Source organism: Semicossyphus pulcher, unplaced genomic scaffold, assembly GCF_022749685.1.
Source record: "Semicossyphus pulcher isolate SPU_LCO1_2020_fin unplaced genomic scaffold, fSemPul1.0.p SCAF_11, whole genome shotgun sequence".
In the NCBI taxonomy this organism is placed as follows: Eukaryota; Metazoa; Chordata; class Actinopteri; order Labriformes; family Labridae; genus Semicossyphus; species Semicossyphus pulcher.
Genome location: NW_027211615.1, coordinates 11,867,311 through 11,892,139, shown reverse-complemented (window position 1 = coordinate 11,892,139; position 24,829 = coordinate 11,867,311). Strand labels below are relative to the sequence as shown.

Sequence of the window (24,829 nt, the reverse complement as noted above, 5' to 3'; positions counted from 1 at the left end):
GCATGCAGTGCGACAGAGAGGCTAAACGCATGCCGTACAGTATACATAGCATTGGCACAGGACTGTAGTGGGAGCCCTCGTATGCTCAATCGTGTGAACAGAGTCTGATAGGTTAGTAACGCGTGAGGTGATTTGTGTACGCATACAGTATGCACACTTTTTGTATTAGCAGTCATTCTGATTATGCATTGTTATTTTTCATTTACCTTAGTAAGAAAGCAGCATGTTTTCCTGCATCTGATTCAACCTTCTGCCACATGTCTGAAAGGATCTGAGACACATGGAGGTTCTTCTCTGTGCCTGAACAAACACAAATACAGACACACGCAGAAAAGTAGCTACCATTAAAAGTACATTGTACATGATAACAAAACAGCTGATCTGTGGTAACCTGTAGACACAGAGTGCAGGAGAATGTTTGGGTTGCTTGGCAACAAAAGTCCAGTTTCTAGTTGAGTTGGTGGAGCAGCGGTTAGTGCTGTCGCCTTACAGCTAGAAGGTTACTTAGTTCAAACCCCGGTTCAGATGAAGTGGGTCTTTCTGTGCGGAGTTTGCATGTTCTTCCCGGTGCAGGCGTGGGTCCCCTCAAGGAACTCTGGCTTCTTCCCACAGTCCAAAAACATGCTTGTTAACTGTGTGTCTCTAAAATTGCCTGTAGGTGTGAGTGTGAAAGGTTGTCTGTCTCTATGTGTCAGCTCTGTGATTGACAGGCGGTCAGTCCAGGGTGTACCCTGCCTCTCGCCCGGTGTTAGCTGGGATAGGCTCCAGCCCCCCGCGACCCTTAACAGGATAAGCGGTGTAGATAATGAATGGATGATTGCTACTACTATTTCCTGCTTGTATGACTGTTGTACAAAAGCAATATCACACTTGAGGTCGTGATGTTGTTGTGAATATCAGCACGGCTGTGGTTTGGTGGTAGGCAAGAGGCCGCAGATAACGCCCTCCCTCTCATGTGATATTGCTTAATTATTGCCTCATTCATTCAGAGGTGATCGGATTCACACCTTTACATCAGCTTTCACACTGACAGTACAGAGCCTTTTAATAAAAGATGTAGAACTATACGTTCATGCGTATATGTGTGACTGTAAGTGTGTGTTTAAGCATATATGAGAGAGATGCTCCAAGAGACATTTTCTACATCTGACATGCGATGTAGCTGTCCTCACATCCTCCCTCCCGCCCCTCCCTCCCCGGTGCTCAGCTCCTTCTTTTCAAATAGCCACTTTCCTAAATTGATACAGCTATTATAGCGGGCCAAGGCCGCCTATTGAGAGATGAAGACCTCCTATCACCTTAAGAACCGAAGAGAGGCAGCAGACAGGCAGAAGAAGCAGGCAGACAGGAGAGTCATAAGAGTTGTTGTTTGAGGTATAAACATATGTGCTGGGGAATTTGTCTCTCACAGATCAGAAAAGGCCACCTCTCACTTTTGTTTAAATGAAAAGCTTTTCAAAGTGTAGTCAGACAGGCAGCGGGGTTTTTTTTAAACATGATTGGTGTTTTGCCATTACTTTAAGTACCAGTCTGAAAGCATCACTTTGTGCTTTGACTGGTGGATGAATAAAATTTGAGAGAACTTAACCATGACAGGCCTATTTCACAAAAGTCAAGCTGTTCAGCCTGTGTGCTCATGCTAATGGCACATAATCAGCAGCAATGTCTTTTTAGTGGTGCTGGCAGATTGGCTGTATAATGACGGGGAGATTTGGGATGTTTGGTACGCTAGAAAGACATTTTAAAGCCATAAAATAAGAGGCTGAATCTTATCTGTGCTATTGTAGAACACTGCATAAACGAGCATGTATTTACTCCCATTTGTGTTTTCAGATGCTGACAGCGTCGTGTCCATCACAGCCTAACTAGACAGTTATCCTCAGGTTTCGGACTGTGCTAACAAAACGAACGTCTGGGCAATGTGGCTGTTTTGCCCCTCCACAGTTAGATAATTACCACCACCTCCCAAAAATATTGGATATTAAATAATTTAACTGAAATGGAGATAAGTCGCCTGCGACCTGCGCAAGAGCTTAACTGGAAGCAGTTTGATGAATTATTCCACAGCAGTGTTGATAAATAAATCTACAGAGGAAAAGCTTCTGCCTTCCCCATCTTTCACGTGCTGTCACTATCGAGAGCTCTGCCTCTTTGTTTATGCTGGAATGTTCTTTGCGTGTGTGTGTGTGTGTGTTTGCTACATGTGTGTGTATCCCCTCTGTGGCCGCCCCTCATCTGTCAGGCTGTATTAGTAAGAGTGGCATCTCATCAATACATATTTGTGCCTCGGCTCGGAGGCTCAATATATGACAACGGGCTGAATCAAACAGTGAATGGAAGAAACAAGGTGACTTGTGTGTGTGTGTGTGTGTGTGTGTGTGTGTGTGTGTGTGTGTGTGTGTGTGTTAGGACACAAAGTAATAATCTACAAAAATGAAACACAGGTATTCGGTTGTTATTGTTTTCCCAACTCGATGCCTTTATCCATCCCGGCTGCTGCGGGTGTGTTTGTATTTCAAATAAAAAGCACCGTGGAAGGAAAGCAGGATTCAACAAAAACATTTTTCTTCGTGAGTCTGGGCGATGTTACCTGGTTTTGAGGCATTAAGGACCTCTCGCACCACATGCCCTTTGAAGCCAGCCTGCAGAACGGTGACTGCCTTCACCTCCCTGTCTGTCGGCCGTCTGTCTCTCCAGCTTTCTGGAGGCTCTGCATCCACTTAAAGGAGTAATCACAGGACATGCTTAGGTTATTTTGAATGCAATAACAGGAAGCTATTTTGAATGGAGAATAAAGATTCTGAGGTTACAGACAGTCCAATCTCAGATCGCATCGGCTGTAGTCTGACTACGATATAGCCTCTGGGGACAACGGTGAACATGTTGGGCGTGTAGCCAGCGGTTAGGGATAAACGACTTCCTTTTCCTCCTGCTGCATTGTTCACAGAAAAGAACCAGTTTTTCTTGTGATGTATTTTAATTAACGGGTCTTACCTTTGCTGAAATTTCAACATCATGATGCAGATTTGTAAAAAGTACAAATGAAGCTTTGTCAGGTCTGTCCTCAAGAGGAGCAGAAAACTACTTTTAAAATGCGCATTTGTTGAACGGAGGTCGGATCGATCATCTCTGATGCATTTGAGGAAGTCGGGAAATCTGAACGCTTAACGGCTTTCGTGACACATCGTCAGGGAAGTTATCTCAAGTTGAATTTTAGATCTAGAACTGATTGTTAGCTGTTAGCGTGCAGATGTGTTTTTCCTGCATACGCCGCAGCCTGCTGATACGTGATTGGTCAAAATTACTCAGACTACAAGCATAGTAACGGAAACCCTAAAATCAACACCCTTGCCTACTGATTCTATATATTCTATGTAGAATCTGTAATCTAATTAGGAAGGTGTAAATCCTGATAAAAACAGTAGATGGTACTTACATGTAGGAGAGTGTTCTTGGGTGTCAGTGCCCAAGAGTGAAGTGTCAGCTGTGAGGGCCAGTGTAACAAACCGCTCCTCTGCTGTCAGCTTCCGGCCCAGAGCCTCACACAGCATGTGGTAGACTGCAGAGTTAAACACCTGTAACAGTGAAGTTATATCGTAATAAATGCATGAGAATGAGAGGCTACAGCCTAAATATCAGACAATTCATGGCCCTGTAAGACAACCCACCCTGTTCCTTGAGTCGACAGGGGGTAAGACTAAGCACCATTCATTTCAAATGTCACTGAATTATCCTTCTATTACCATGCCCACTTTACAGCAATCAACATACATTCACAATAATAACGTTTCAGGCTGTACAGAAATCTTGTATAACTGAAAGGATAAATGGGAAATAGAAATAGGCACAGGCTAAGAAAACACAGTGTTTATGGTGTAAGAAAAGTGAGGCATTTAGGCATTCATTTGGACACAGATGGACGACTATATGTGATTCTGTCAATCTGTCAATCAGTTACCAATGTACAGTATAAAATAAGGTGAGTCTCTCTCACTATAGGCCCAGAGGTAATCAAGCTACCTTGTGGTGTTTTCTCGGGGTGTTGTTGATGTTTTGCGGGCAGCGAGCCTCCTCCAGGGCTCGTCTGGCGGCTGGCAGGTCCTGCTTATCGCTAAAGGAAGACACCACTCTGGACAGGGCACTGAGGATGCATGAGGCTTGCTCTGTGAAACGAGCACTTTCCTGTTTCAAATAGAAAAGCAGTTGGGAAGTACTTTTCAATTTGGTTTTAGTGGCCCAAATTAAACAGAAATCAAGTTAAATAAAACAGAAGAGCAGAGCGCCCACACATCGGGACTGGGAGGAAATGTGCTACAGGCAGGTAAACTGTGTTTGGCAGACAAGATAAAAACATTGTATTTGTTTTTATCACATGACTAGACTTTCACTACTCTCATGTTTCTGACATGAAAAACGTCTTTGAAAACGGACACATTAAGCAACACAAACATGAGAGAAAATGTGAGAAAGCAGAGTCTTACTGACTGACAGGATTTATTAAACTGAGGCAACCCTTTCAAAATGTTACAGACAGGACATTAAAACAAAGGCAATTTCCTCCTCTCTGTGTCTGTGTTCACCCAAGATCTGTTCTGTCATTTTAGCCTCACAGTTTAGGATGCACAGGGTGTATCCTCTCCTCTTTTTTCTGTTGTTTCTTTTGTTTCTGCTTCAACAGATATTTTTCAAGTTTCAAGAGTCCTGAGTTTTAAGATGATCAATTGTTTTTGAGTGCGCTCTGCTTCATTTGTAGTAGTGATTAAACTACTGTATTTCTACTTCACTTAACGTAATAATCTTGTCTGTTAAGTCACTATCTCTCGCTGAATGAGGTAACACAATGGTGATGAGCCTATGGCCCACTGATGAAAGCCTTTGTATTTGCAGTATTACGGACTGGGTGCATTTTCCATCACCCAGCAGTGGTTGGTCTGCCAGAGAGGGTAGGCGGAGCTAAGAGTCTGCTTTTCCGGTCTCTGCAAGTGTTGCAAGTAAACAGTAATCTACTATGGCTGAACAAACAAAGAAAAGATGGATGACTACAGATACAACTTCAACAATAAGTGAAAATCCAAAGAAAAAGAAACAAATTTGACGCTCAGATGAAGCAAACAGTCTAAAAAGGAAAGCGACCGTCAGCGAGGAAAATCAAGAGTTACAACCGGAGCCAACCGTGGACGTCACACATGCGACACTGTCTGGATATCTGGGAAGTGTGCTCCCGCAATTACCGCTGATTGCCATAGGTGCCGCCAAAGATTATATCTTTAATGTCCTTCTTAGAGCTTTTTGTACTATAAGTAATTTTAGCTTTTTCTGAGCTAGGAAGTGATTTGGAGGCTATGAAGGAAAAGTAACCACCATGCCTCTCAACCCTAATATGAGAAATGTACATGTTGAGGTGCATCTATCTTGTAGCAGCAGATAACACAAAGGGTAGACATGATGGTATGTTGAAGGGATATACATATCTTGATCGAGTGTCATGTTATGCTTCCTTTGCCGGACGTGATTTCAGCTGCGGTAATGAAAACTCAACGCAAGCGGGAAACAAAGGCGATGTGTCACCTTTGTCAGGTTTGACATGATGGTTTCTTCATCGCCAAAGATGAAAGGCGTCTTGCTGCACAGGTGAACATGGTAACCCAGAGCTGCCTTTGTGTGGAAGGACAACACCTGGCGCCTGAAGGGGAGAGAAAGACAGGAACAAGTAAACCAGATTTTCTGTGCACCATAAAACAACGCTCCTCAATCTTCTTGGTTTGTGGCCCTTTTCACTCGAAGCATAGTTTCATTTCCTTTAAAAGTAGATGGAAATGCATGCATGACACAACGCTCCACCAAATTCCCTTTCAGGTCTTAATAGTGGAACTATTTTTTCAGTCCCAAGTGCTGCAGCCTAATGTCCTGTCTGTCGAGTGCCAAGCCGAGTTCACAGAGCCTGGTCAGGCATAGGAGAATGAAACCCAGCTTCCTCGGCCCCATTAGCTTTACATAATTCAACCATCACAGCCTAACTAGATGGATGAACACTCGGCCGATGCTGCAGAAGAAGAGGACAGCACACAAAAGGGAAACGGATGGGAGAGAGAGCACGGCGGAGAAAGAGGCGAATACAAGTCAGAGGGAAAGAAAAGGACTTGTACAAAGGAGACGAGAAGCTTTTTGAATATATACTATTAGCACAGGTCACTTTGTGCAAATAATACGGGAGAAGAAAGCACACAAGGTCAGTGGATATAGAAAAAGAAATGGTGTTACACCTGCTGATGGGCTGACCTGAACATGCAGAGAAAAGGGAGGAAGTGCTTTAAAAACGACTGCTGCCAAGAAGCACGGACACATCAGCTCCTCTCTCTCGGTGACAATGTGCTGTGGGGCGTACGGCCATGATAAGTTGAGTGCTATGTGTGTGATTATGGCTCAGTGGTAATTGCACTGCTGCATACCTGCACATGACCCCTGAAACTAGGCCCCTCTGATTCTAGGCCAAGCAGCACCCATTAATAGAGACTAGGACAGAGGCTTTTTACTGCTTCTTGGAGCATCTGAGGTAGGCAGAGATCCTCTGTGCGCTCTGCGATAGCTTTAAGTAGACCTCTCCACAGCGGTGAAAATCAAAACAAGAGTGGAACGCTTCCTTTCATCCGAAGCTCCCAAGGGTGCCGTGCGGGGAAAAAATGCATACATTTTTAAAACAGGTTCCAATGACGGGAATAAAAAAGCTCTAACCTTGGCGGCGTTAGTGCCGTGCTGATGAGCGCTTGGGGTGATTTGAGGTTGTGAGGTGTGAGCGGCGATGTGAAGAAAAGTGACTACTTTGTTAGAGTCGAGGAGCATACATTAAAGACTTCCTCGTCTGTGCCGTGCCTGCTTTTGAACCATATCCTCGCTTTTTATTTTGATCAATACACAACACAGTTCTCAGTATTCATTAAAGCCGTCCTACCCTGGGGGTAAGTTAAGCATGGCTGCCTTCGAGGACGTGGACTTGATGGTGAGAAGTGGCAGCTGAGACTGCAGGCTTTTCCACGAGTACGGCTGGGCGATAAGAACTGCAGACCTGCGTGCTGCTGTCATTTCCTTTTCTGCGAGTGGAGATAAAAGGTGAAATGATCACAGTCAAATATCACAAACACAGTAGGTCATATTCATAAAATGTTCATTCATTTGTGAGTCCTAAGATTACTTATATCTTTATCTGTGTGTGTGTAGATAAGTCCTTACTCTCCTCAGCTGTATCTCCCCAGAGAAGAAGGGGAGAGAAGCAGACGAGGATCTGTGAAGTTTGCAGGCTGTCCACACACAGGTAGTGAGTGCCTCTCACCTCTAGACACTGGAGGGGAGGGATACACACACACACACACACACACACACACACACGTACAAACACACAGTGGCTTTAGATATCAGTTTGAAGGCAGAGGACAAGGAAAAAAACAAGTGATACAGAGGGAGAGGAGAAAGCCGTAGGGAGGGATGATGGATAAACTGATAGAAGAGTAGCTTAGTGGAAGAGAAGCTGGAGGAAAATACAGAGAAACAGGGTGAAAGAGGGAGGAAATAAGAGATCTAGAGAAGAGCTGAGTGACTTTAAGAAGCATTTGAAGTGACACCTGAACAGGAGAGGCCAAAAAGGTGAATTAAGCACTGTAAGACAAAAGCAGTCGGTGAGAGGGACAAAAAGAAAGATAGAGAACAACAGGAAGAGAATTCACACGTGTTGGGAATGACAAGCAGACTCGGCAGTCCGTACACACAGAAACAAACACACTAACGTGGCTACACACACACGCACTATGTCCCTTCAGAGGTGTGTTTATACTGTGTGATGCAAATGACACAAAAAGACACAGTCCTGCACCAACACCTAGCACATGCCAGGATCTATTTAAATACAAGCACCAAATGTTGGAAATTGGTCTTAAATAAAAAAAACACTCTGTGTTCCAAGAATCAACCGGTGACAGTGACACACCAGGAAATGCAGCAACAAGTGTTTAAAGGTAGCAAAGAAGAAGACGCGAGATGTACCCTGCATTCAAGAGGTGTCGAAATAATCTGAGAAATTAGTTTCTGGCTAGCAGAGGCAGATGAAGGCTCCCTTAAAGGGCCAGTTCCCCGATTTTCAACCTCAGTCCTATCATGCTATTATTGGGAGCTAATGCCATTATAGTAAAAAAAAATGCAATTTGGCTCTGTGCCTTTGGAGGACGCTATCCGCTTCCCCAAAGGCCCGTGGAAAACCTCCGCCAGACTACGTAAAACGCCTCATCTGATGGAGGCCAGGGAGCTTGTTAACTACACTTCCTCAATCTCGTACGCCCGCCTCCGATTGTCATGTGTCGATCAAAATCATCAGGTTTGAAATGTAGACTGCAGACGTGAAGATTTTTTAGACGTCCACCGGTATATTCTTGTCGTATTTCGGATTCTGTACCGCTCTGAGCCATCGCCTGCAGCAAAAACGGTAGTATTTCATCTCTCGCTGGGCCGTTCCTTTCAGAGGGCGAAAACCACGAGCTATTTGTACAACTTTCTCCACAGCTATGGCAACAATTTCAAATATTATTGCTTCTATCAATTACACACCAGCTTTGACTGACAGTGGCTTTTTCCAGGGGAGAATTGCTCCTTTAAATTGGAACAATAATACGGAAAGTTGGAGAAACGTTTGGTTACCGACTTGCAGAAATGACAGAAATGACGTCATGTTTGGCAGAAAGTAAGTCTTGGCTTGAGGGTCAAAAACGTATTAATTTGCTTCTTGCAAACTAATCGTAATATGGCATTAAGTTGTAACCGTAAGTTGCTGTCCACGTGGAGTGACATATCTTACTTCTTATTCACAGGAAGAAGCCTTCCCTGCTTAGGAACTTCAAGCTACACTGGAGCATGTGAGTGCAGGCAGTGAACAAATCTGGATTTAAAATTCGTTTAAAAAATCTGCTTCCCAAATGTTTTATGAGGAAGGGAATCCACTGAACACAATTTTTAGACCTCAAGGGTACACCCAATATTTCCTGGTGTGTAACACTAAAAGTGAACATAAGATTTATTCGTCTACAAGAAAAGTCCAGCGGGCACCTTTAAGTTATCATGAGTGGGTACATTGTTAGGTTGTATCACACAGGGGAAAACATTCTTGTGCATGTGTGTGTTTCTGTGTGTTTGCATGTGCGTACTTCATGGCTTGCAACCGCAGATGTCACATTGAGGGAGTGTGTAGATCCAGTACAGTTGGTGCCTGTTGCAGTTTTGGGCAGGATGGTGTTCTGCAGACATCAACAGTTAAATAAATAACAACACATCCTGTACTAACAGCTGTAATATGTCACAGCATAACGACATGGGGTCATGAGGGGATATAAACGAAAAGCTTGGAAAATTACCAGCTCTGAAGACTGACATGCAGGAATTATTCACTGGTGTATTTAATGATACATCTCTTACCTTTAAATGAGATTTATGGAAATGATGTGGGTAGATCTGCGGTTTATGAAACACCAAGAGAGTCCTGGAAGCAAAACAAAATTAAATGTCAGTTTTATTTATGAGGAGAGTTAATAAAGCAAAAAATGTTCTTGGTGATGTTATTTTTAGGCAGCTCAACACTCCTTTCCCAAACTGTTTTTAGTTGCTAAAGCATGAGAACATATTTGTGTACGTGTGTGTGTGTCTCACTGAAAGCATTTAGGAAAGTCATCCAGGTCCACCCAGGTGTGCTGCAGGAGGGGATCGACAGGAGCGCAGGGTTCCTCGGGTAAAAGCTCCTTCGTTGCTGTCTTGGGACGATCTGAAAGAAAGGTTCAACTTAACATCTTATGGTGAAACTATTTGTGATTAAGAACGTGTTATAAACAATATTTGTTGAGTAAGACATTTGATGTAAGGCCATATTAAGAATGCGTTGCTTAGAGATGGGTCATAAAGAACTGTATTTAATATCATCCATTATTGCTACTACATTTCTTAAAGGGGACATATTTTAGCTCTGCAATCAATTTTCTATTATTCTAATGTGTTTTTGAATTATTTTGGTAAAGTTTGTTTCGTTTTAAAAATTGGATACATATTTTAATTGAATTATTTTTCGTCGCCTCTTCTTCCTCCTAAACAAACAAGCCGTTTTGCCATTCAAAGGTCAGACTTTAGCCACGATTGGCTGACAGTATTCAGAGTGATCGTGTCTTATATGTACGAGCCAGAATCAGCAGGAGGTATCAGAATGGTAAGCTGAAATCTTGACGACTTGACTACAAGCTAGTGCAAGAAGGCAGCCTGAGGTGAATGACGATTGGTCGATTTCAGTGAAAGAAAGGTTCTACGTGGAAACCTGCAGCTGTTCTGAACAGCCCATTTCAGAGGCGACCTTTTTTAAAAAAGTCATTCTAGAAAAACACAGAATTATGCAGTTTTCACTTTCTCACTGTGAACAATAAACACCCAAAAAAGTGAAACCCATGAAAATATGAGAATATCCATTCAAAAGATACGGCCCCTTCAATATAGGAAAAGCTTGTCTTTATCTAGCTAAGTAGCGTAAGAAATGGCTGGTGTTTTTTGTGCGACAGTTCATACTAAATAGATTTCAAATGGTCTGTGAAATCTCCCGTTTTAAAATGCTGCGGGTAACAAAATGCCTTTCCTCTTGTGACTCACAGCAAGTTATCCTAGACTCAAATCATTACTGAAACCCAGAGAGCCAAATTGGCCAAACTCCCACATAATGGCACAGTGTAAGCGCACATGCACATCCATACGCCCACTCGCTGACTCCCACTATCTCAATGCATGCAGAGCACAGCCATAGACATATGCAGGCAGACACGCTCTCCACCCAAACAACACACACACACATGCGCGCACACACGCGCACAGTTGCTCTGCCCCCAAGCTCCTCTCAAAGCGAGATGTCTGATCAGAGAGCTGAGGCGGCGAGGTCCACTGGCTCTGCTGCTGAGCAATGGTGGTCCGCTAACTCAAACTGCAGGTGTTACTAAGCAACTAAACGGGGGCAGAGAGAAGGCAGGGAAATGGCTGTTTGTCATAACGAATAATTTCAGTGGCATCGTCTTCAAAGTGTCTCGGCCAACCGATGAAGGCTTTTAGAGGAGGGATGGAGGGAGTAGAGGCAAGAGATGCTTCTAATCACATCAACCATCTACTGTTGAAAAAATTATTTTTCCACCCATTCTAGTCGCCTTATTTATGACCTAAAGTAAGGCTGTCTTGTGTACAGATACAGTGCAGATTATTTTTAACATGAATTAGGGCCCCAGCATTGCAAAGACACTGCTTTTACCAATGGAGATGTCATCATTGTCCTTCTTCTTGTCCTCTGCAGTAACCTAAAGGGACAGAGAGAGAGAGAGAGAGAGAGAGAGAGGCATGAACATTGAGTTGCTGATAGAGTAACACTGCCAGAGATCCGCCTCCACCCTCTAGTGATTCCATGCCAGCTGTGGTGTTGCGCCATTTTTTGCCGAACACCACGGGACACAAGACACGGTTTTAATGTGACAAGCGCTGCTCCTCTCCTGCTACAAACACCACCAGGGAGTACACCAGCTCTAATTCACTTCCACTGTCAGTGACAAATGAGGAGTTATTATGTTGTTTATCATGTTATTTCTCTTAGAGGGGAATTACTCATCGGCTCTGATTTCATGCTTGCCTGCCAAGCACAATAAAGAAATACAGCTAATGAGTCATTATGAAATCCTTCAAGTATCATATTCTGGTGTCTGAGGAAGGAAGGACATGATGTTTGGAGGAAAAGGACATTATTGCTGCTTTGGTACTTGAGTTAGATGAAGAAGTGGTCACTCCAGACCTCTTAATTTAAAGTAGTTATCTCGAGGATTTTCATGTAAATAAATGTCTGCTAAGTCACTATCTATCACTGAATGAGGTAACACAATTGTGATTGAGCCTATGGCCCACTGATGAAAGCCTTTACATTTGCAGTATATAGTATTATTACAGACTGGGTGTCTGTGGCGACTTCCACGGAAAGAATCACAAGCAGTTAGTGACACGTTTTCCATCACCCAGCAGTAGTTGGTCTGCCAGAGAGGGTAGGCGGAGCTAAGCAGCTGCTTTTCTGGTCTCTGCAAGTGTTGCGAGTAAACAGTAATCTACTATGGCTGAACAAACAAAGAAAAGATTGATGACTACAGATACAACTTCAACAATAAGTGAAAATCCAAAGAAAAAGAAACAAATTTGACGCTCAGATGAAGGCAAACAGTCTGAAAAGGAAAGTGACCGTCAGCGAGGAAAATCAAGAGTTACAACCGGTGTCACACATGCAACACTGTCTGGATATCTGGGAAGTGTGCTCCCGCAATTACCGTTTATCGCCACAGGTGCCACCAAAGAGAACGAAACTGAGATCCTCAAGATTATAACTTTAAATGTTTCCTTTTTTTCAAATAATGCTTCGCTGGAAGGAAAAACCTGTTTCCACCCATTTTTCTGTTCTGACAAGCAAATATGGATTTGTGTTGCGTAACTTAAAGCAACCCCAGCAAGACTTTCTAATGAGTCAGAGCGGGTGTGTGTTTCTGAGTGCGTGAGTCACCGCCTATTTGAATAAGTACCCGGAGACCCAGACAGACGGAAAGAGGCACACTTGATCTCCTCTCCGCGACAATAGCAACGCTTTCAAACTCACAAAAATGTAAATGTGTGTGTGTTTTCACAAGCGTGTGTAAGACTGTGAGTCAAGCTCCAAGGCACGGTATGTTCTGTCCGCCCACAGCGTGCCATTTTATAAGATCGCTTACCTGTGTGTAGTAAGAGGACACTGAGACTGATAGATCTTACACACGAGGCTCCTGGGATTTAGGGTAGGAGAGAGCGATTTTTTTTCAGTGATCAAATCACAGACATGGGTTGATAGGTGGGAGAGGGTGCATTTAGTTAATCCCACACTTCATGGGGCTTTACTTTCCACACAGAGAGACTCAAAAGCACATGGAAATTCATGATCTCAGTGCCTGCATTAGAATTCGGTAAGTGTAGTTCGGACACAAGTGAACTGAACACTGGAGAGGCTTTGGTGATTTAGCTATAAAAGCTTATAAAAGGTTAAAACACCACAGTTACACCTGATTCTTTAACCCTTCCTTATGTTGTGTGAGTAGGTCATTGAGGGTATTAAACTTTGTGTGAAACCACCCAGAGGTTGACACAGTGAGTTCACAGGGACAGAGAGAGGGGTCAAAACAGCAAGAACCCCCACTCATTTCATGGACAGTCCCCTCAGCATGTGACCCTCCACGTGCCTGCAAAGAGCGGGAACACACACCGAGTAAAAAAAAAAAAATGTGGCACACATATGACACATACACCAGCCAATCCACATCAGTGCATGTGCGCACTCGCATCAAACGACACATCAAATTAGCGTGTCCATACCGCCCTAGCCCGGCCGCTCTATAACTGGTCACAGTTACACAAGAGGGCGATTAATATGAACTCTATTTTTTCTCTGTATGCTAGGAGTGAAGTGTAATAATGAACCCCCCAGGAGACACAGACACTGATGGCTCACCATCTAATTGCACTGCTTTTTTCATCAGCGCGGTACACGACCTCTCCCTGTTTGAAACCCACGCGCCCCGCCGCTCACCAGAGATTCTCTTCTCCCATCTCCCCGTTTCCTGCACCGCTTTCATCTCTTCCTGTCCAACTGTCACTTTCAGTCCATTTTCTAGCCCCCCTTTCTTCTTTCCTATTCACTACAGTTGTCCCTCCTCTTTATCCCCCTCTCTCTCTCTCTCTTTGATTCTATCCTCCTCTCTGCCTCTGTCTGTGTCTCTCTGACTGCCCTCTTCATCTGCCTTCTCTGGCTGGTGCAGATGCGCCCCTGGTCAGTGGTGGCCTGGCTGGGAGACAACAGAAGTGACTTTGAGACTGGGGGATGGCAGCCTTGTTGCCACTGACACACACAGCCACTCATATGAGCCTTCATCTGCGTACTTACAGGGCAGACGGAGGGTTGAGAGGGGCCGAAAAATGAAGCGGAGGAGGAAAAACAAGGACAGGCAACATTTTTTATTATCGCAGTGTTTGGATTTGTCCGGTTTTCTTGGGCTTCACAGACCCTCATAGCTAATTCAACAGGATGCTCTTTTTAAAGATAAATACACCATGCCCCAGATGCCCCAGCAGACATCATCTCATTGTACCTCTGTGTTTTCCGTTGTACTGTTTGGTGAGCCGATGGTGCGTTCAGTTGCATCAGGCTCAAGGTTTTCTCGGCTTCCCCTCTCCTCTCTCTCAGCGATGGACACCAGCAGGGATCCATGGGAACGTCTCCTCTGAGCGCTCTGCCCGGCCTCTCTGACACACAAAGACACGTTTTCATGCTGCATGTTATGCTGACATAGAGCATCAGATCATAGTCGTGACATACACGCATGTCATCTCATGGCAACACATTTAGAAGCAATACAGCGTATCATCTGCAGAATGAGTCACGCGTGTCACGTTACGGACATGAGATGATACTGGAACGTAGCAATGCTTTGATGTGTGGTTTTGTTAATGAAGCTAAAGAATGTTGGACACTTCTTTCAGTGAGTGCAGTAACATTAAAGTGGGAACAACCCAATGTTACGGAACAATATCAAAAAACAAAAGGCCCATAAACTCAACGGCCACTTGATTAGGTACACCTGTTCAACTGCTCGTTAACGCAAATATCTAATCAGCCAATCAAATGGCAGCAACTCAATGCATGTAGGCATGTAGACATGGTCAAGACGATCTGCTGAATTTCAAATTGAGCACCAGAAAGATGACTTTGAAAGTGGCATGGTTGTTGCCAAACCATCTCTAGGGTTTACATAGTTTGAAGAAGAGAAAATATCCAGTGAGCGGCAGGTCTCTGGGTGAAAATGCCTTGTTGATATCGAGGTCAGAGGAGACTGGTTCGAGTTGATACAAAGGCAACAGTAACTCAAATAACCCCAACCGAGGTATGCAGAAGAGCATCTCTGAACGCAAAAAACGTTGAGCCTTGAAGCAGATGGGCTACAGCAGCAGAAGACCACACCTGCCGCCACTCCTGTCAGCTAAGAACAGGAAACTGAGGATACAAATTGCACGGGCTCACCACGTGGACTGGTCTGATGAGTCTCGATTTCTGCTGCAGCATTCGGATGGTAAGGTAAGAGTGTGGCGTAAACAACATGAAAGCATGGGTCCATGCTGCCTTGTATCAACGGTTCAGGCTGCTGCTGGTGGTGTGAAGGTGAAGGGGATATTCTCTTGGCACACTTTGGGCTTAGTACCAATCGAGCGTCATTGAAAAGCCACAGCCTACCTGAGTATTGTTGCAGACCATGTCCATCCCTTTATGAGCACAGTGTACCCATCTTCTGATGGCCACTCCAGCAGGATAACACGCCATGTCACAAAGCTCAAATGGTCTCAAACTGCTTTCTTGAACATGACAGTGAGTTCACTGTACTCAAACGGCCTCCACAGTCACCAGATCTCAGTCCCATAGAGCACATTTGGGATGTGGTGAAACGGGTGATTCGCATCATGGGTGTGCAGCCGACAAATCTGCAGCCACTGCGTGATGCTATCATGTCGATATGGACCAACATCTCTGAGGAGTGTTTCCAGCACCTTGTTGAATCTATGCCACCAAGAATTAAGGCAGTTCTGAAGGCAAAAGAGGATCCAACCCGGGACTAGCACCTAATAAAGTGGCTGGCGAGTGTAGATAAAGGGAATGTTATCGCCCTGTTGCAGGGAGAAACAGGGGAGCAGATATGGGGACAGTAAGCAGTAGAGGAAAAGAGTGATGCAATATTGATAACGTACTATTTTGATCCCAAGACCGAAAGTTTCTTCTTACTTTCCTTCCTCCACAGTGAGGTCAAAGCGCAGGTTAGCTATAGAGCAGTGAAATACTCCATCACCAGCACGACACAGCTACATGTGTAGAGGAGCAGAACAACAGAGGAAAAAACTCCTCCTGTTTCATATCTAAGTTTCAGATCATTGTGGCGTACTCACAGCTCCGGGATCGGGCCAACACTGCTCTTGATACGGTAGGAGAGAAAAGGGCTGGCAACCTCAATGAACCGCTCCGGCTTTGACAAAGGAAGCTCTACAAAAAGAAATCGGGAGAAAAAAAAAAATCTCACACATGATGCCAGCGCTGCTTTTTCACACTCTTACTCTTTCTACTGCACTTTTTGTTTCCCTCAGAGATCAGCTGATGTCAGATAAGCCCGAGCCAGCAGCTATTTTCATTACAGAAATATTGTACCGATCCTCCACCTTCATTTCATTTCAGCATGTGGTACTTATGCCCTCTGTACTGCAGCTTCTGAATCTCCTGCATTAGCACTCACTCTTCTTTATAGTCATATTTATTTATGAAATGCACCTACACTCTATCACATAATTTGTGCTTCTCCATGTGTTTGATATCCTCCCCTGCATCCTCCTCCTAGTTCCCCTTCGCCAGCTACTCTTCCAGATTTAATTTTAACATTATTTTATTTCCTGCCTCCTTCTCAGTCTCTCACGCACTCCGTGGTTCATCGGTGACCGCTATCTCCTTCCGCTGGCGGATGAGTTTCCATCGGGGCACAGGCGGAGGTTTGGGTGGTGCCTGCAGCGGGCATGCACGGGTTCTGGTCAGCAGGACGATGTGGCTGTGCAGCAGGGAGAGGCCGTACTGACGAAGGAACTCTGAGGAATTAGCCTGCGTGCCAAAAACACATGCAGTACTCACTTATGAACATTTAAAAATGCGGTTTGAAAACACCTCCATCAGAGGATACGGCTGGAAACTGTTCACCAATTAGCTATAGCATGAGTGTAAATAATGAAACAAGTGAGGCCTGTTGAAGCAAAGCATCCAAATAGAACACACCATGCCCTCAGGTCACAAGCACTGTTGTGTTTCATCTCCACCACCCCCATGTTCCTATGGGGCCTCAGTACATTTTATACAGTACTGTGCTATACAACAGAGATGATAAAGACATGAGAATTTTTAAGTATTTAAAAATAGTAATATTTTTTCACTATTGGGGTAAAATGACCATTATGTGTGAGTTAATAATACACAGAGGTGGAAGTAATGAATTACAAGTACCCACGTTACTGTAATTGAGTAGCTTTTTCGTGTACTCAAAGTCAGTAATTTTACTTTTACTTAAGCTTGTTGAAGTAAAGTAATTTGCTACATGTGTACATCCATCCATTACTGAGTAAAATATTTATCGAAAGATATTATGAGCTAGAAAGAAAAACTGACTTGGACCAGACACCAATCAAATGCATCGCATCAAAAACAGGCCAATCACATCAAAGTGTCGCGCATCACGTCTAAACAGCGGTGCCGCTTGATTTTCACGGAGTCCGAAGCGAAGAGGGAGAGCTGGGCTGCAACTGCCCGGGTCCGACGCATAACGTTAATGAACCATGAATGAGACAAAAGAGAGTTCGGAGGGAACACTACCTTTGACAGAGACTGAAGGAAGTTTTTTGTTTAACCACAAACAGCCGTTAGATCGCTCTCTTCAAAGCCACCAGACTCCATTAACACAGCAGTCATTTTACCTCGCAGAACACAAGGCGTGCTGGTCTACCTTTGCCTCGTTACGCGTCGTAACACACGTTAGTTCGGAACCGAACTGACCCTTTAAAACACCACACAATAACACAAACAAACTAACCGATCGAGGCAGCAGTAGACCACCAGCAACTCCCGTGTTCTGTGAGGTAAAATTACTGTTTTTGTCAATGGAGTCTGGTGGCTATAAAGAGAGCTATAACTGCTGCTTCTGGTTAAAGGATCTTACTCTTTAACTAAAGGTCCGTCTCTCGTCATTTTGACACCAAATCAAGTAAACTCAGGGCCCAGGTTTGAAAATAACAAAGCGTCATTTTATTTCATTTGCACAGGATGCATGTGTGAGGTCACCTTGGCAAAATGTGTTCATTATAAAAATCTGCTGGATGGGAAAGTAACTAAGTAACTTTTATTGTGAGTAGTTGTTAAGCGAGCTACTTTTTACTTGTACTTGAGTCATTTTTTACTACTGAGTACAATTTCAGTCAAGTAACAGTACTTCTACTTGAGTAGAATATTTCAGCGCCCTTTACACCTCTGACAATATAGAATTTTAACCATTTAAATGATTCTGTCTTGATATATATTTTGCTCCATGTGCTTAAACAAAAGTTGAGCAAGAATTCCTCCATTAAGATTACTGTAAAACTTGTCCTGGGCATGATGTAACTGGTACAACTCCTAACACTGTGCTGGTGTGGTTTGCTCTTCTTCTCCACATCTTTGAAATGCGCCTGTAGACATTCAACCAGTCTGTGTAGCTTTTGCATCAGAATGTGAATCTCCACCCTGTATCCCTCGGAGTCTGCATTGAAGATCTAACTGCAATCTTCAGAGGGTTAAATCTAATTTCATGGCTGCTAATGCGGAACAGTGTAACTGAAATACAAAACCTGCACTGAATGAGTGAGTGTATGCAAAGCCAGCAAGAGAGGAGGAATAGAGAGACAGACTTACCATTTGTCCAAACCCAAATGAATTGCTTTGTGGCTGTAAAGGGTAGTAGCTGGCACACACCACTACCTCAGGGGTATCTGAGAAACACACACACGTAACACTAATGTAAGTACAGATAAGACAAACTCACACTTCAGCACACACACTCCAACAAGGACACTTACAGACTCTGATAAGCATTATTGATTTAGTAAAGAGAAAACCTAAAGATATAAATGCACTAACTGGCCTCCACAGGTATAAATAAGGCAACATGAGAGTGTAGAGGTTATCTGTGGAGGTCCCTGCCCCCTATGGTGCATCTCAGAGTATATCGTATAAGGAGCACACAAGCCAGGAGACATGGAAAATCAATTTGAAGGAGCATGGTGAAGACAGACGGGAGCACTGCTAGACTAATATAAAGGCTGCACATTAAGAATTGAACACAGAAGTGGTTCTCTCGCTGCATAGTGATTTTAGCTATTTAATTTATGCATTTCAATGGAATATGACTGTGAGCACCAAAACAGTGAGAGGGAAAGAATGTGTGGGAATTTTTTTGTGTTTGCATGTAGGTGAGTTACACGTTGTTTGCTTCCCTGATGCATTAAATATTCTATGAAGCGAAATCACTTAATACCCAACACTAATTATTGTGAACAAGTGGGATTGGAGGAGAAGCAAGGGACATATTGCTGTCACAAAGAGCAGGTGGGTTATACTATGAAAACAGGAGGAAAGAAAGTTAATAATGTAAATAGAATATTAAGCTAATTTGTTTAGGGATGCACGATATTATCGGCACATTATCGGTATCGGCCGATATTGGCTTAAAAATGAATACGGCCAACACGCCGATATCCGCCGATATAATTAACCGATGCAATAATGCTGCATACTTGATTAAATGCCCGACCTCGGCGCAATGTCCCCGGCACGAAGAAGACCTGCGCGGCGCAGCGGCGTGATGATGTCACGTGTGTCTTTCTGCAGCATGAGAGAGTTAGAAGCCAAAATGTCCGTGGTGTGGAAGTATTTCAAAGTGTCCGAAATAGATAGCAAAACTGCCATTTGCAATGACTGCTCAGCTTCGGTGATGCGAGGAGGAGCCAAGGCAAAGTCTTTCAACACTACAAACTTGATTAACCATCTCAAGACCCGTCACCCCGACCGCTGTAACAAATGTGATAAGAGTATCACCATTATACTGTACGCTAATTCCAATACAGAAGAGAGTTGATGATTTCTGCAATTAGGTGTGCAGGAAAAAAATATTGGTATCGGTAATCGGCTAAATGAGTTGTAAAATATCGGCATATCGGATATTGGCAAAAAATCCATTATCGTGCATCCCTAAATTTTTTTCACTTCACAGCAACTTTATTGACACCTTAAGTTCTGCGTTTTAATCTAGTGTAAAATCTCAGTTTTGTTCTCTTTGGCGCCACCTATGGCGATAAATGGTAATTGCAGGAGCACACTTCCCAGATATCCAGTGTTGCTGTTATTCTTGAAGTTGTATCTGTAGTCATCGATCTTTTCTTTGTTTGTTCAGCCATAGTAGATTACTGTTTACTCACAACACTTGCAGAGAGCGGAAAAGCAGCCGCTTAGTTCCGCCTACCCTCTCTGGCAGACCAACCACTGCTGGTTGATGGAAAACGCGTCACTAACTGGGCGTCGCTTGTGATTTTTTTCCGCGAAAGCTGCACCAGACACCCAGTCCATAATTCTGCAAATGCAAAGGCTTTCATCAGTGGGCCATAGGCTCAATCACCACTGTGTTACCTCATTCGGTGATAGATAGTGACTTAACAGATCTATTTAAATGAAAATCTTCGAGATTATTGTTTTAAATTAGGTTTGTAGAAGACAAATTCTGCACATCGCAAAGCACGATTAGCATGCCAAGGATGATCCCACCTCCTTGCTACTTAACATTTTCATTTCAATTACAAATTCTTCTTTAAACTTATCGTACAACCTTAATAAGACCTTGATTCTATCTCTGTACCTAAATGACCTGACACAACTCCAAGTCGCACACTCCTTTCTGACGACATTCTTCAATCCTGCATTCATCACATAACCACACTTGCCTTGGGAGGCTCCTCTGCCCTGAGGGAACACCAAATAATTCACCCAGCCACTGCTCCCTCTGCTGGTTTATTTATAGTCCACCGCACACACATTAACCCTCCCTGCGTTCCATAAAACATGAGCATGGAAAAACAGGAAGTGATGCTTGAACAACAGGAAAAAGGGCACTGGCTTACTGATCACAAATATTGAGGTAATTTGCAATACGGCACAATGAGTGACCTTCAGCCTGGAGCTGTTGCCGCTCCTAAAGTAAATCACAAAGCCATACTATGAAAGTTGCAGAGGTGCATGCATTATGACTGCTGTAAGAGAATGGAATCATTGATAAGTGCGAGCTTCTGTAGGACAATGAAATATTCATCCTCATGCTCCATACTAGTTGAATTATGGATGCAGGGAGGAAAATGGAGACGTACACACACTGTACATTCACATACATACATACAAATACTGCACATATACAAAAGACACACACAGCACATACAACACCACGTATCATTTTCCAAACAGCCCGTTGATAAACGAATAAGCTGCAGTTAAGTATTCCGTGCATACCAATGATCACACATCTAATGGATGATTGATTTAATTGACTCGCTCAATTAAATGTGCAAGCAGAGTGTGTAATTGAGATGTATGTTTGCGGGTATGCATGTGTGCATAATTGTGTGCCTTTCTTTTGACTGTGGCACTATTCAGACCTTCACTACGCTCTGGCTCTGGCAGCTGACTCCTGCTGTCATTAAAGCTGGAATCTCTTCCTGCAGCTGGATCTGCAGTCTGAGGCTTCGTCTCCGGCGAACTCTCGTCTGGATGTGTAAATATGGGGATGGTGTGTTGAAGGAAATCCCAGGTTTTTCCAAGGGACACAGACCTAAGTGGAAATAAAGTTATGATTAGTTTCTGGCATCAGGGGATGGTATTAATGTTCTTCATATCAAAATAATCATTTTTATAATACCCCGATTCATATTCAGGTCAGTTTTCACTGGAACTTGACAATCTACTTGTTTTCCAATACCTTTTTTTACTGCACTGGTTGCACTGCAACTATTCACCTGCCTCATCCAACTGCCTTTATTATTTATCTCTCAGTTAGCAAACATATTCGTGACACATAAAGTGTTGTTTCCTGTCTTACTATACTGGTCCAACATAAAGTAAAACTTTTGGGTAAGCAGATAAGCACTGATTTTGAGCCCTATGTTTCAGCTTCACCATCTACATGCTCCCCCTGGGTCAGATAATCTGCCGCCACAGTCTTCATTTCCACTCCTACGCCGACGACACACAGCTCTACCTCTCCACCAAACCATCCACCCTGCTCCCCCCACAGTCACTCGTCAACTGCCTCCATTAAATAAAATCCTGGATGTCATCAAACCCCCTCAAACTCAACAGCAATATAACTGAGCTCATGGTCGTGGCAGCCAAGGCCCTACTCCGGAAGGTTGGAGATCTATGTCTCACCATCGACGGCTGCTCCATCTGCCAATCCCCAACAGTAACCTGGGTGTCATTCTGGACTCCACCCTCTCCTACCAATCCCACATCAAATCTGTCACAAAATCCGCCTTCTTCCACCTCAAAAATATATCCCGCCTCCGTTCATCACTCTCCGACTCCACAGCTGAGACCCTCATTCACTCCTTTATCACCTCCCGTCTGGACTACTGTAATGGAGTCCTGTCCGGGGTTCCCAACAAAACCCTGGCCAGGCTCCAGTATGTACTTAAATCAGCTGCCAGGGTTCTTACCCGCACCAAACCCTGGCAGCACATCACCCCCACCCTCATCCACCTTCACTGGCTCCCTGTCAAGTCCCGCATCAACTACAAAACACTCCTCCTCACATACAAATCCCTCCATGGTCTGGCACCCCAGTACCTCACTGACCTCCTCCATCCCTACACCCAGTCAAGGACCCTCCTTTCATCTACCTCCGGCCAGCTTTCCATTCCTCACACCAGGTTGCGGACCTTCGGGGATAGAGCGTTCAGTGTAGCAGCCCCCACCCTCTGGATCGCTCTCCCTCCCGACCTCCGCAATGCTCCCACACTGGACTCTTTCAAAAAACTCCTCAAAACCCATCTATTCATACAGCCTACAGCCTTTAACTCCAGTCATTTAATGTACTGTGTCTAGTCTGTTTGTGAGTGTTTCTGTGTTCCTCTTTGTAAAGCGACCTTGGGTCCCATGAAAGGCGCTATAAAAATTAAAGTTATTATTATTATTATTATCATTAATACTCCATGACTGTGCTGACATTAGTCCTCAGTTGATTCCCGCCTCTGTTCCTCTACTGTAATTTATTTCAAATACAATGAGCTGCAGTTCTTACATCAGCCTTTCTCTCTCTTTTGAAATAAAGTACATAATGCAATTTCCTCTCTACTTCAATACATGCTTCAGAACAAGTTTTTACTGAAGGTAAGGCAAGTTATATTGTAGAGCACATTTCGTACAAAAAGCCAATTCAAAGTGCTCGACATAATGTATTAATACTTTTAAAGAACATAAAAATGTTTAAAGTAAACTGAACCTCTCAGACACGACCAAAGAAATGGTTCTTTTTTTAGTAGGTCTGAACCAAAGAGAGGCTGAGGAGTCTCAAAAATCACACAGCCCTTAAAAAAGTTCCCCCAACTTGTTAGCTCGCAAGCTGTGGAAGGAAGTGGCAGTAGCTGTTGATGATGCACCAGAGCAGAACAATGACATTTCTTTTCTTTCTTTGGATGCAGTGAACAGTAAAATACTGACAGTAAATGCCAGCCAGAATAATGAACATGGTTTTGTTAGACAACCTACTGTCATTAGCAGTGGATATCATGCAAGAACCAAAAGCAGATTTGTTTTGCTTTCTTCCAATATATTGGTAGCTTTGTCATTTTTTGTGAAACAGTAGTAAACATTGTAATTAAAAAAACAACCTCTGTATGTTTTTGTTTTGACTGCAGACCCATGAATCATTTTGAAACACAAACAGTCATTCTCAGTGCCTGTTCATGTTAATAGATACCCCAGGAATACCAACAGCAACAGCTTGCATCCCTCTTAATTAAATCTCCTGGTTTATATTTTAAACCTAAATCATCTTCTCTAAAGTGTGACTCTCCATATTACAGACTGATACAAATCTTTGCATGCATTTGTTACAGTCAACTTTATAAGACTTGAGAGGAAAGAAATTGTCAGACTGTGTGAGTGCATTTAGCGCCACAGCTGCAAATGCGATAAAAGCAGGAGATTAGACGTCTGTTCGATTCTTACTCTTTGTTTTTGGTTAATAGAGGAGAATTAAAAGCAAAGGAAGATCATTTAAACCTAGCTGCCAAGGACACGATGAAGTGGAAACATATTTATAATATCTAGAACAAGAGATGCAGAAGACAGAGGAACACAGACGAATGAGGATCTTACTTTATGGGACTGATTTCTGGGATCCAGCCAGTGAGGATGTGGATGAAGGTGAACTCACCTATCTCCTCACAGACATCTGACACTACACTGGCAAACAAACACACACACACAAATAGTGTTAGATGTTATGCAACAAACTAGAGGCGATGTCCTATTGAAGATGTGAGGTCATGCTTTCAATATGTGAAATCATAAATAAATGTTAATAATAATAAATGTTTGTCTCATGTGTACTGCAACTATTATCTTAGTTTCTAGATCTGCAGAGTGTGTAAGTGTGCATGTATTCTTCTGCTCAGTTGAAACAGGTGACTGCAGCAGCTCTAATTGGTCCTCCTGGGATCCTGTGGCCAAACCGTCCAGTCTACAGTCATGACGCCGGAGGAAGTGTCACAGCACAACTTAATCAGTAATGCCGTAGTTCCTAACCACTACAAAAAAAGCTACTCAGTAACAATGTAGAGGAGCCGTCTAGTTCAACTTTCTGTTTAATGAAAAAGGACGACCATAGCCCCGGCAGACACCTGGACAAAGTTTGGTGTCAGTCCAGTCTGGAGAACTTTCACTACGGCTCATAAATGATTCACAGAGATAGCGGCTCTTTTGTTTCCTGTCTGGGATGAAACATTTATGTCTCTACCTTCTTTGGACACTGCGACAGCCACCTTTACACACGCCATGTTGCCCCATCACGGACACGCACACCGCCTGTCTGTCACCAAGTTCAGCACAGCCGAAAGGCAGAGATTAGGT

General features: G+C 43.6%; 1 protein-coding gene across 1 annotated transcript in view; it reads right to left on the bottom strand.

Annotated features, from left to right (window-relative positions):
• adgb (androglobin) overlaps positions 1-24,829 on the bottom strand; it is a 45,817-nt gene that overhangs the window by 14,542 nt on the left and 6,446 nt on the right. Inside the window, exons 7-23 of the mRNA XM_069657578.1 lie at positions 24,077-24,163; positions 21,358-21,530; positions 18,572-18,648; positions 16,564-16,738; positions 16,042-16,135; positions 14,199-14,352; positions 11,306-11,351; positions 9,685-9,796; positions 9,454-9,517; positions 9,186-9,275; positions 7,228-7,336; positions 6,950-7,088; positions 5,569-5,683; positions 4,021-4,182; positions 3,437-3,575; positions 2,591-2,719; positions 207-300 (exon numbers count right to left, since the gene is read on the bottom strand). Coding sequence (XP_069513679.1) covers positions 207-300; positions 2,591-2,719; positions 3,437-3,575; positions 4,021-4,182; positions 5,569-5,683; positions 6,950-7,088; positions 7,228-7,336; positions 9,186-9,275; positions 9,454-9,517; positions 9,685-9,796; positions 11,306-11,351; positions 14,199-14,352; positions 16,042-16,135; positions 16,564-16,738; positions 18,572-18,648; positions 21,358-21,530; positions 24,077-24,163 — 1,959 coding nt within the window. The remainder of the gene's footprint in view (positions 1-206; positions 301-2,590; positions 2,720-3,436; positions 3,576-4,020; positions 4,183-5,568; positions 5,684-6,949; positions 7,089-7,227; positions 7,337-9,185; positions 9,276-9,453; positions 9,518-9,684; positions 9,797-11,305; positions 11,352-14,198; positions 14,353-16,041; positions 16,136-16,563; positions 16,739-18,571; positions 18,649-21,357; positions 21,531-24,076; positions 24,164-24,829) is intronic.